Below are 12960 nucleotides of genomic sequence, written 5' to 3'. Positions count from 1 at the left end.
GCAGTTGAAATGGTGAGCAGTTTCAGGTTCTTTGGTATCAACATCTCTGAAGTCACCCCAACCACAAACTGTTCTAGCTGGGGTGTCAGGGAGGGGTAGCATCTCTGGTGGGGGAAAATGTCGCTTCCTTTTCAAGGTGGTTAGTCCACCTTTGGTCCCCACCTGGCACTCAGCTCTCACCTGTGGCTCCCCGTAGCTGTTTGCATGCGACAGCGGCCACACCCCGGGCAACAGCTTCGATAAGCCGGCTAAGCCAAGTAAGGGTAGCCGTCGGGTCTCAAACCCTCGGTGAGATAGGGAGTTGTCTATCCCAGCATGTGAAGACAGACTCCGGCAGATTGAGCGGATGAGACCAATGGAAGGTCCAACGGTCAAGAAGGCGGTCTCTGCAAGCGTCGTGGAACGTGTAGAGCAGGACAAGACACAGAAGACGTCCTGGTCATCCACTGCGCCTAGTCCCATCTCCAGCCGTCTCAACTCTGTCTTGCCACTGGATCCAGATGGGAATTGGGAAGAGAGAGTGAGGCTGACGCTGCTCAACTCTCCCTCACTTAAATCCAAATCACGCGCTAGTCTCGACACCATCATAATGGTGTCGAGGTCTTCATCGACGATGACGATGGACGAACAACAACATGGCAGCATAAAAGCCGGGACCAACAGGCTCCGGGACAGCTCCTTCCACCAGGCCATTAGACTGATTAATTCACACTTATACAATTGTATTTCTATGTTATATTGACTGCCCTGCTATACAAGCTATTTATTAACAAATTACAGTAAGTTGCACATTGCACATTTAGATGGAGATGTAACATAAAGATTTTTAAGGATCCTCACCACCCAGGACGTGCCCCCATCTCCTGACTACTATCAGAGAGGAGGTACAGGAGCCTGAACACACATGCTCAATGATTTAGAAACAGCTTCTTTCCCTCTGCTAACAGATTACTGAACGGACAATGAACCCATGAACACCACCCAACAGTTTTTGCTTTCTTTTTGCACCAATTATTTCACACGTTCATGTTATTATAAAGTATAATTTATTATATGTAGGGCATTGTACAGATGCCACGAAACGATAAATTTCACACAACATACGTCAGTGATAAGAAGCCTGGTTCCGATTCTGATTCTCGGGACGTGGACATCACTGACAGTTCCAGCATTTATCGCCCATCCTAACTACCCTTGAGCTAATTAACAGTACTGTTGAGTCTGAAGTTACACTTTAGCCATTACAGGTAAGGTGGGTAATCTCACTCCAGGAAAATGGTGAATAATGTCAGGAACAAGAGAAAAACAGCAGATGCTGGAAATCCAAGCAACACACACAAAATGCAGGCCAGACAACATCCGTGGAAAAGAGTACAGTTGACGTTTTGGGCTTAGACCCTTCAGCAGGGCTCTCGACATTTCAGGCCGAGTCCCTTCAGCAGGACTCTCGATGTTTCAGGCCGAGTCCATTCAGCAGGACTCGAAATTTGAGGCCGAGGCCCTTCAGCAGGACTCAGAGTTTCAGGCGAGACCCTTCAGCAGAACTTTGACGTTTTGGGCCAAGAAGGGTCTCACCCCAAAATGTTGACTGTACTCTTTTCCAAAGATGCTGCCTGGCCTGCTGAATTCCGCCAGCATTTTGTGTGTGTGTTGCTTGAATAAGGTCAGGATTTTGCAACTCTACAGATGTCCTATTATTATGGATGCAGTCTACTGGTGCCACAGGACTTGTATGTGTCTTGGACAAAGAAATATCCTGGAATGACTTTTGTCTATATTATCATCATAGAAAAAAATTGGATTCCTAAGTAATAAAACTTTTCTGCACATTTTCTGAAAGAGACATGGTCCCCAATGAGTGTGTACCTCAAACATGAATTAATAAAGACTTGAGAAGATGCCCCTGCTGCTGTGATGGGAATTAAACTCATGTCCCTGGATCAATGATCCAGAACCTGTGTTGGGCACTGTAGCTGAGAAACGGACAACTTACTGGTATTGGTACTGGTAGAAGAATCTGTACTGGCTGCTGTTGCTTGTGTTGTTCCTTTCATCCCAGACACAGGTGAAATCCTCCAGTGTTTGAGTGAAGCATTTCAACTTCTCCGACCCAACCGTGTTAACCTGGAGGACTAGTGAGAAAGACCAGTGTAAGTCACTTGTAGCCGGCTCTACAGGGGTTACCCTAACACAAGGGCTTGTGAGCAGGCTGACAGATAATACAGTTGACTGACAGCTTCAAGAACAGATTCAGGAAGAGCTATTTCCCCTCAACTATTCAGTTCTTGAAACAAGTGACACAGCTCTAATCACTACCGTGGTTTAGCAACACTGCACTGATTAAACCATTGCCTCGCAACACTGAAGACCCAGGTTCAATGCTGTCTGTGTGGAGTTTGCATGTTCCTCTTGAGATTTATGAACAGAGTAAAATGTTGTGGAACATTTTCCAGGCATAATACTAATTTGTTAGCTTGAATTTAGATAACGCTGTTGATCGGAAAATATCCCAAGGTACAGTATGTCAAACATAAACCTAATTCCATTACACACTGGCTGATGCTGTAGCCAATGGGCCAAACAGCATAATTAGGCCATTCAGTCAACTAAATCTGCTCTACCGTTTAACTGCAGCTAATTTCTTTCTCTCAGCCCCATTATCCTCCCTTCTCCCTGCACCCTCAACAATCAAAACAAGAATCTAACAGTCACTGCTTTAACTGAACTCAATGACTTGGCCTCCATAGCCCACTCCTGACTATGATGCTTATCCCATTTGCCTGTGTTTGGCCTATACTCCAAAACCTTTTCTATCCTGCCTTAAACTCTTCATAGGGTAGGTTGTTCAATCAACAGACCACCCTCTGGGTGAAACTGAGAATTTACCGCTCAGGTTCCTATTAAACCTCTTCCCTCTCTCCTTAAACCTATGCCCTTGATTCTCCAAACTTAGGAAAAAGGATGAGTTCATACACCCTGTATATGCTCCTCATGACTTTTGTGACTCTAAAATGTCACCCCTCATTGCAATGAATGAAGTCCTTACCTGCTCAACCTCTCCCAACAGCTCAGAACTTCATGTCTTGGCAACATCCTTGTAAATCTCCTCTATACTCCTTCAAACTTAATGGCATCTTTCCAAAGCTGAGCACAATATTCCAAGTGCAGCCTCATCAATGTCTTAAATAACTGCAAAATAACATCTATTCTCTCTGCCTCGAGTGATAAAGGGCAAAACCTCCTTCACCGTCCCGTCTACCTGTGGTGCCACTTTCAGGGAAGTGCAGCAGCCGACTCATGGACAAGAAGATCGTGCAACCAGTAATAAGATAAGTGAACAATTAACCTCATCTTTAGCCTTATTGAATGAGGGAAGAAACTTGCCTGAACTAACAGGGCAAATCTGCTTTTATCTACAAGGATGTTTTCCTGAAACCTCACATAGGAATTTGGAAAGGGCCTGTTTACTCACCCGTGACATAAAATAACCCTGACTCTTGGAGGCAAAAGATACTGGCATCTGAAGCAAAGGAAATTGGAGTAACTGGAACAACTGCGGCAACCGGGGGAACTGGGTAAACTGAGGAATTGGGTCAACTGGAGGAACTGGGCAACTGGAGAAACTGGGAAAATTGGGGCAACTGAGGAAACCGAAAACCTGAGGCAACTGGGGTAAATGGGGCAGCTGGGGCAAATGTGGCAATTGGGGAACTGGAGGAGCTGGGCAACAGAGGCAGCTCTGGAAGCTGGAATAACTGAAGGAACAAGGGCATCTGGTGAAACTGGAAACTGAGGCAACTTGGTCAACTGGGACAGTGCACAAGAAAGTGAAGGAAATCAGTGGGTCAGGCAGAATCAAAGATTCAAAGATTCAAAAAATTTTATTGTCATTCTAACCATACATCAGCTCTGCAGGGCAGAATGAGACAACGTTTCTCAGGGGCAGTGCAATCATAACATATCAAATGCAACACTAAATAATAAACATAACAATAAATAGTAAAACACAACAGCCACATGTCAGTTAAAATCAGTTATAAGTGTCCAGTGTGAGTTAAAAGTGTCCAAAGCAGAGTCAGGTGGAGCAGCTGCTTAGCAGTCTGACCGCCTGTGGGAGGAAGCTGTTTAGTAGCCTTGTGGTTTTAGTTTTGATGCTCCTGTAACGTCTGCCTGATGGCAGAAGAACAAACAGTTCATGGAGAGGGTGTGAGGGGTCTTTAATGATGTACCGTGTCTTCTGGAGGCATCGATAGTGGGAAATGGAGAGTTGACGCTCCAGGTTGGCCAGATAAGGGTCTCCACCCAAAGCCCCCAATGTCCACTTCCCTCCACAGATGCTGCCCATCCCACTGAGATCCCCCAGCAGTCTGTGTTTTTAAAATTGACAATTCTAGTATGCCACAGAAAAGGACATGCTAATTACTGGTTTCTGTGTCTTTAAACGGTAGGGTGAATGCTAATCTTCCAGTGTCACATGCACAAAATCATAAAATATGATGCAGTCTGCTCTTGTGAGTAAGCACTTATCCTGGGGCTCCAAGTGCCCATTCCCAGCCCATCAACTCAAACACGTGTTTGGAAAGATAAGACACATTGCTAACTTCACTGCTGGTAAATCCTGTGACAAACAAGACTGGGTGACAGTTTGTACCACACTTGCAGTTAATAATGTTATCTTGCTGCCGCAGCAAGAAAACTTTTCTGCAAGCCAGATGTTTGTGTTTTTGCAGGGAACAGGGTTGTGGTGCGGTTCAAATCGGTCCTGTAGATTTTGCATCTGAGTTCCCCAGAACTTAATTGTAAAACAGTTGAATAAATGCAATTAGGTTTATGTTCCTTTAGGATGACAGTTAAACGTTGTGTTGTTAAATGTGGCAATAAGCATTTAAGTTTTAAGAAGGATCTCAGCCCAAAATCTCCACTGTTTATTCCTCTCCACAGACACTGGCTGAGCGGCTGAGTTTCTCCAGTATTTTGTGTGTGTGTGTGTTACTCTGGATGCCCAGCAACTGCAAAATCTCTTGTGGTTAAGGTTTATGGTTTACTCAGGCACAATGTAAATGCAGGTTGTTGCTGTGCTGTCAAAGCAAGGGTGGTGGGGATCTGGAAATATAGTTATTACTCTACAACCATCAGCCTCTTGAACTGGCATGGATAACTTCACTCACCTCAACTCTGATCTGACTACAATCTACAGACTCGCTCTCAAGAACTCTACAACTCAATGTTCTCAGTATTATTTATGTATTTGTTTTATTATTTGTATGATTTGTTTTCTTTTGCACTTGGTTATTTGTCAGTCTTCATAGTTTTTCATAAATTCTATTGTATTTCATTAATTTCGTGTGAATTTCTACAAGAAAATGAATATCATTGTAATATATGGTGACATACATGTATGCTGCTTGGACTTTGAATTTAAAACACCCTGGTACAATGTTTTGACAGGTGAGGAGAGACCCATAAGAGAGATAGGGACATGCCTGTCCTAGCAGGCAAAGTCAGCTCCAACAGACAGGGTGAATGAGACCAACAGTAAGATCCAACAGCTGGGAAGGTGGCTCTGCATGGAGAGTGAAGGGCATGACAAAGCGTAGAAGAAGTTGTGGTCATCCACCACAAGCAAGGAAGACTCCAGTTGTGGCAATTACTTGTACCAGTGGACCTGGACTTCCAAGGTCAAGAGAATGGAACTATCCCAGTATAATAGCTTTTCCACTTTAAAAACTCTACCACACAGGTTCCACTTTCATTGTTGGATATGACTGAGAACCAGTCAATAATTTTCTAGGGCTAACTTCCACTTCAGTTTGTGATATTCCCGTCTCCAGGTCCAGCAGCTAGAATGGGTAACCTACAGCACGGAAACGGGCCTTTGGCTCAACTTGCCCATGCCTGTCATAGTGCCCGCCAAGCTGGAACCAGTTGCCTGCCTTTGACCCATATCCTTCTAAACCTCTCCTATCCACACACTTACCCAAATCCAAATCCAAATGCACTTCTTCAAGCATTTCCACTGGCAACTTGTTCTGTAAACACACCACCCTCTGCGTGAACAAATTGCCCCTCAAGTCCCTTTTGAAGATGTTCTTTCTCACCTTAAACCTGTACCCTCTAGTTTTAGTTCCCTTCCCTGGGAAAAAAGATTGTGCACATTCACCCCTTTTATATTCCTCTTGATCTATAAGGTCACCCCCTCAGCCTCCTACTCCAAGGAATAAAGGATTAAGCACTCGATTAATAATTTTATTGGAATATTGTCCAGTTGCCTGGAATATCATCCAGCAGCCTTTCTCTCAAGAAGTTAACCTAGTATTTGGTTGTTCTGCTTTGACCTTGTATTGTTGGCCCAGCGTGGACCTTTGATCCTGACATTCAGAAGTGAGTGTGTTACCATGTGACTGAAATGTCGTGTGGTACTTTGTAGTCAGAACCTCAACTAGGTCACAGAAAGATACCCCTACATGCAACTGTCATCATATTTCAAAGGACACAATTGTGTTCCATTCATTGGGGAACTAAACAAAAACCCAAGACTGAATCATCCAACAAATTGTTTAAATCTTTAAACTAACTAAAACAATTCCTCAAAATAACTTCTAAAACATATTTCTTAAAATATGTTGACATGGTGGATGTCAGATAATTTTCAGTTAAGGGTCAACCTCACTGGTCACACATGGACCAGAATGGGTAAGGATAACACATCTCTCCTCTTGAAAACCAGACAGTTTTTTAATGAAAATCCAACAGTCTCATAGTTTTACTGAGACTAATTCATCTTATTTTAATTCTGGGTTTATGTAATCACCCAAATTTAAATCCCATAGCTGTCCTGGTTGGATCCAAACTTACACCCCTGAATCAATATGCCATAGTTCTGGCTGCTAGTTAGGTAACTACTACATTACCACACACCTCAATATGTCAATTGAAATCACATTGACAATACATTAATACAAAACATGTTGACTTGTTAAAGAATATGTGAAGGATCTTATAAGTCAGCCATGATTGAATAATGGAACAGACTCAAAGGGCTGAATGGCCTAATTCTGCTCCTATGCCAAGTGGTCTTTTGGTTGGATTCTGTAAAAACTACACAAGATTTTATTCAGTTTTATGACTTCCAACGATAGACCCGTTAACAGTGTAAATTCAAAAGATGTAGTCCTCCCTATAGAAATAATGACTGCAAATTTAAAATACTCAACAATGTAACTATAGAGCAGAAACAACACTTTGGATCACACACAAGATTGAAAGATTAATGTTGTAAACTCATTGAGAAAAACAACTAATGAACAAGAATAAACACAAGAGATTCTACAGATGTTGGAAACTTGCACACGAAATACTGGAGGAACTCTGCAGGTCAGGTAGCATCTATAGAGGGGAATAAACAGTCAATGTTCCGGGCTGAGCCTTCATCAGGACTCGCAAATAGCTTTCCTCTCACCTGCAAGCTCACTGTATCACACAGGCAATGTCATTCACACAAAGGAAAACGGAGTATACTTAAAAGTGGGGAAAAATTACATTTTCCTTTAAACTAACTCATACTGCCAATGGTTTTATATATATACTTAGATTTAGTAAAATTGACATATTGGTGCTTGAAATTTCATCTGCTAAAATAGAGGTGAATGATTTGTAATTATCAAGACCTCGTATGCACAGTAATGAACTCACTTTTGAGATCCAGGTTGGAGGGTCGTGGCTTCAGGACAGCAGCAGCTGCACTCAACAACAAGGGGTACAGTCCCAGTTTCCACAGGCAGTTGGCACTAATCATGATCTGTAGATTCTTGCTTTGGAGTGGCTCTGACTGTTCCTGAAAGGCTTCTGAGCCAAGTAAACACATCAAGACTGTTTTCCAATCTCTGAGATCTGGAGGGAAGGAGTTTGAGTCGGGGGGGTGGGGTTGTGTCAATTGGAGGCGGAGCCAGGAGTAGAGAACCAAACCTTCCAATCCATTGCTGAGAAACAATTTCAATACTTTCTTAATCTGATGAAACCTTTCTTAATTGAAGTAGACCCACTCTCGAATCTGGGTTGGGAGCCAATGGTTTTTGCCCCAAGCTACTATGAGAGATAGTGCTGTTTTCACTACAACTCTAAGCTGTAAAGTACTCAATAGTTTAGAATTATCACTGACACGCTGTATGTCGTGAAATGTGTTGCTTTACAGCAGCAGTACAGTGCAATGCAAAATAAAAAATTACATTCAATTACAACAAGGAATACAAAAAACAAGTACTGCAAAAAGAGAGCAGGAAAGTGAGGCAGTGCTCACGGGGTCATGGTCCGTTCAGAAGTCTGATGGTAGAGGGGAAGTTATTCCGAATATCGCTACTCGAGTACCCTGGAGTTCCAGTCACAATTCCCCATTGCTGGGAAAAGCCACAAATAATTTGTTCACAGTCAGATCCTGTAGCGCTACGGCACTGTTCCGGCTGAGGCTGCGCGAAACTGCAGCGAGTTGTAGACACGGCTCAGCACATCACGGAAATCAGCATCCCCTCTATGCTTCACTTCCTCAATAGGCTTGTAATGTCGTCACCACTGGCTGTAAATCCAGTTCTTCTAGGGAAGAGCAAGACTAAAGGTGTCAGTTTAAGAGAGTTAGCAACAGATCCAGCAGGGAAATCATTGGAATCAGGGAGAGAATCCGAACCTGAATCACTGACATATGTTGTGAAATGTGTTGTTTCGTGGCAGCAGTACAAAACAAGGCATAAAAATCACTAGAAGTTATAATAGAATCAGATTTAGATTTATTTGTAATGTACGTTATAACACAGAGGAATGCATCATCTGAGGTAACAACCAACACACCCAAGGGTGTCTTGCCGGCAGCCCACAAATGTCACCCCACATTCTGGTGCCATCAATTCTCAGAAGAACAATGCAGAACATACCAAGGAAAAAGGAACAACAGTGAAACAAAAGGCATATCTCCTTTCCTCCCACCCATGCACATGCACAGCCCTCAAACTCTGCTGAGAAATAACATTAATAAATTGTGTAAAAGAGGAATAGCGAGACGGTGTTTGTGAGTTCATGGGCCATTTAGAAATCTGACGGCAGAGGGGAACAAATTGTTTCTAAGTCTTTAAGTGTTGGGTTGCAGGCTCCTGTATCTTCTCCCCAATGGTAGTAATGAGAAGAGGGAGTTTCCTAGATGGTGAGGGTTCTTAAAGATGATAGCCCCCTTCTTAAAGCCATTGCCTTTTAAAAATGTCCTTGATGGTGGAGAGGGTTGTGCTGAACTCACTTCCACTGGTAATGGTTGAGTCCGATACGACTGATCTTCACATCATCTTAAAGGTTCCTTCCCCCAGCAGTTAATCTGATCAAACATTCTAGTTAGTCTTCCCACCCCTTTAATTAAAACCACTTTTTCTAATGACGTTTACATTGTAAATATGTGCTGGTATTAATGTAATATGTACATTTTATTCCATATCTGTCCTTTAACCTCCAATTTTATATTTTATATAATTTTTATTCTTTATAATTGTTGAATTTTGGGTTGTTTTTTACATGTTGCACCCTGACCAACACATCCCAGCAAATTCTAATTACATGTAAATGTACTTTATGTGTCAAAGAAAGTTGACCCTATATGTTTGAACCTTGATCTAGTTCAAGGGAGTGGGACAAGCAGGAGTGAGAGCAGGATACAGGCAGCATATTTAAACGCATGTTACTGGGGGTGGGGGGAGGGGGCTCAACCGAACCAAAAAGACATTCCCCTGGATTAATTGAGGCAAAATATCTGCTTTGGTACTGCCTAACAGAACGGTGACGCAATGGAACGGTGCTGCAAGAGTATGTATCAAATGTTGACAGTGGGCTAGAGCTAGAGACAGGTAAGACAAAGGAGCAGAATTAAGCCATTTGGCCCATCGACAAGCTCCACCATTTCATGATGGCTGATTCAATTTTCCTCTCAGCCCCAATCTCCTGCCTTCTTCCTGTATTCTTTTTTGACCTGATCAATCAATATTTAATCTATCAACCTCTGGCTTAAATATACACAAAAAAAACTTGGCCTCCACAGCTGCCTGTGGCAAAGAATTCCGCAGATTCACCACTCTCTGGCTAAAGACATTCTTCCTTATTTCTGTTCTAGAAGGACACCCTTCTATCCTGAGACAGTCTTAGACTCTCCTGTGTCTCCCGTCATCAGAAACATCCTCTCCACTCCCACTCTATCAAGGCCTTTCACCACTCGATAGGTTTCAATGAAGTCACCCCTCATTCTTCTGAAATCTGGTGAATACAGGCCCAGAGCCATCAAACTCTTTTCATCTGACAAGTCATTAAATTCTGGAATCGCTTTTCTGAACCTCGTTTGAACCCTCTCCAGTTTCAGCACATGCTTTCAAAGATAAGAGGGCCAAAACTGCTCACAATACTCAAAGTGAGGCTCCACCAGTACTTTATAAATTCTCAACATTTCATCCTTGCTTTTATATCCTTGTCCTCTTGAAAAAAGTGCTAACGTTGCATTTGCCTTCCTCACCACAGACTCAACCGCTAAATTAACCTTTGAGGAATCCCGCACAAGGAATCCCAAGTTGTGTCTCTATTTTTTTGTGTTTTCTCTCCATTTAGAATATAGTCAACCCTTTCATTTCTTCTACCAAAGTGCATGAGCATACACATTCCATCTGCCATTTCTTTGCCCATTCTCCTAATCTGTCCAAGTCCTTCTGTAGCCTCTCTACTTCCTCAAAACCACTTGGCCCTGCCTATCTTCATATCATCTGCAAACTTTGCAACAAAGCCATCAAATCCATCATCTAAATCATTGATATATAATGTAAAAAGAATCAGCCCCAATCCTGACCCCCATGGAACACCATTATTTGGCAGCCAACCAGAAAGGGCTCCCTTTATTCCCACTCTTTGCCTCCTGCCAATCAGCTTCATCCATACTAGAATCTTTCCTGTAATACCAGGGCTTGTAGTTTGTTAGGCAGCTTCATGGCAGAAGGTTGGACATAGGGCGAGCAACCCCTTTCCGTTAAAAAAACAGTGTTGCAGAAACACCAACAGAAGCTCCAAAGACCTCATCCCTGGGAGAGAAGGGATCTTCAAAGGGCTTCACCTTGAAAGACTGGCTCAGGACAGAGAAGTCTGGTAAACTATATTTCATTAGCAGTTTGAGGAGATTTGGTATGTCATCAGAGACACTCGCAGATTTCTACAGGAGGAGGAAAAGATGGCGGCGCGACGCAGCGCGTGCAGCCACTTCGGTGGTGATGTCTGTTATTTGTCAGGTAGCGGACCGTGCACAATTCTGATTTGATGGAGACAGACGTGAGAGTGCGGAGGAACATCTGGAGAAACTTCTGAAATGCCCGCTTCACTGCCGCTGTTACTGCGTGGTCTGGAATCTCCAGAGGAGAAGGCCCCGAATCCTCGGCTTTGCTTGTTTTGGCAGCCGGGCAAGGTTGAAGGCGCTCGGCAGGCTGTATCGGAGAGGCTGGTCGGAGGCTCGAAGTTTTCAGATGGACGGACTCAGAGTGTCGGCTGTGGTCGGGTTCTTCCAATGCATCGGCAGTTGTCGGTGCCTGGAGGTTTATGGCAGGGAGTTTCTCCCTTTGCCGCCTGCTATTGGGGACTCGGGACTTTGAGACTTTTTTTTTACCGGGCCCATGGTCTGTTGTTTATCAAATTATAGTATTGTTTTGCACTGCTGTAACTATATGTTATAATTATGTGGTTCTGTCAGTGTTAGTCTTTGGTTTGTCCTGTTTTTCTGTGATATCACTCTGGAGGAACATCGTATCTTTTCTTAATGCATGCATGTATTTCTAAATGACAATAAACGAGGACTGAGTGTTCTCATAATCTTAAAAAAATGTACTGTGGAGAGCATTCTCACTGGTTGCACAACCGTCTGGTATGGGGGGGGGCGCATGGCACAGGGTCAAAAGAAGCTGAATTCAGCTATATCATGGGCACTGTGGTATAGAGAGAGAGAGAAAGAGGAGGAAGAGAAGAGAGGGAAAAGAGAGAGAGGGAGAGTGACAGAGTGAGAGAGAGAGAGAGAGAGAAAGAGAACACTCACCTCAGGGTCTGAGCCTCTACACAAGCCAGCGATTGGATTTACTTTCATCAGATTTCACTCTGATCCACAATCCGATCTGACCAATAATGGCATGGCTTCCAGCGCTGACCTCAGTGCCAGCGTTACTGCCTCACATTCTGCTTTTCAAATCATTTAATTAACATTAGAATGCTGCCCAAAAAGGTGTTAATGCTTGATTTAAATCAGCTTCTGCAACTGGGAAGAAGAGACGTGGTCATGTCCTGGTACACGAGAGGGAAAGGTACGTTGTGGGGCAATGGGGAATGAGTCTGACTCATTCTTACAGGGGACTGAGAGAGTCCTGGTGAGCCCAAAAGCTTCCTTTTACAGAAACAGAATCAGGTTTATTATCACTGACATAATTTGTGAAATCTGTTGTTTTGTGGCAGTAGTACAGTGCGGGCATAGCAAAGAATGTAAGTTACAATAAATAAACAGAGCAAAACAGGAATAGTGAGGGAGTGTTCATGAACAGCTCAGAAAGATGATGTGAAATTTGTTGTTTTGTGACAGCAGTACACTGTAAACGTATAAAATCACGATAAATTACCAGAATAAATAGTGCAAAAAAAGGAAGTAATGTTCATGAGTTTAGGGACCATTCAGAAATCGTGTTGCAGAGGGGAAGAAGCTGTTTCTGAACAGTTGAGAGTAAGCCTTCAGACTCCTCTACCTCCTTCCTGATGGTGGCATGTCCCACCTTGTGAGGGTGTCCTGGATGGAGGGGAGGGTTGTGCCTGTGACGGAGCTGGCTGTGTCTACAGCTCTCTGCAGCCTCCTGTCATCCTGTGCATTTGGAGCCTCCATACCAGACGCCAATGCAACCAGTTAGAATGATCTCCACAATACATCTT

At 43.4% G+C, this 12960-nt stretch overlaps 1 protein-coding gene across 1 annotated transcript in view; it reads right to left on the bottom strand.

The window, feature by feature from the left end:
* The window catches only part of LOC140191111 (erythropoietin receptor-like), a 32788-nt gene extending 24628 nt beyond the window's left edge, over nucleotides 1-8160 (bottom strand). Inside the window, exons 1-2 of the mRNA XM_072248214.1 lie at nucleotides 7693-8160; nucleotides 1994-2132 (exon numbers count right to left, since the gene is read on the bottom strand). Of these exons, the coding sequence (XP_072104315.1) occupies nucleotides 1994-2132; nucleotides 7693-7864 (311 nt within the window). The 5' untranslated portion in view covers nucleotides 7865-8160. The remainder of the gene's footprint in view (nucleotides 1-1993; nucleotides 2133-7692) is intronic.
* Nucleotides 8161-12960: the final 4800 nt, after the last annotated feature.

The sequence above is a fragment of the Mobula birostris genome, chromosome 32 (assembly GCF_030028105.1).
Source record: "Mobula birostris isolate sMobBir1 chromosome 32, sMobBir1.hap1, whole genome shotgun sequence".
Lineage (NCBI taxonomy): Eukaryota > Metazoa > Chordata > Chondrichthyes > Myliobatiformes > Myliobatidae > Mobula > Mobula birostris.
The sequence above is the reverse complement of the archived record's forward strand: the minus strand, read 5'-3'. Positions and strand labels throughout refer to the sequence as shown.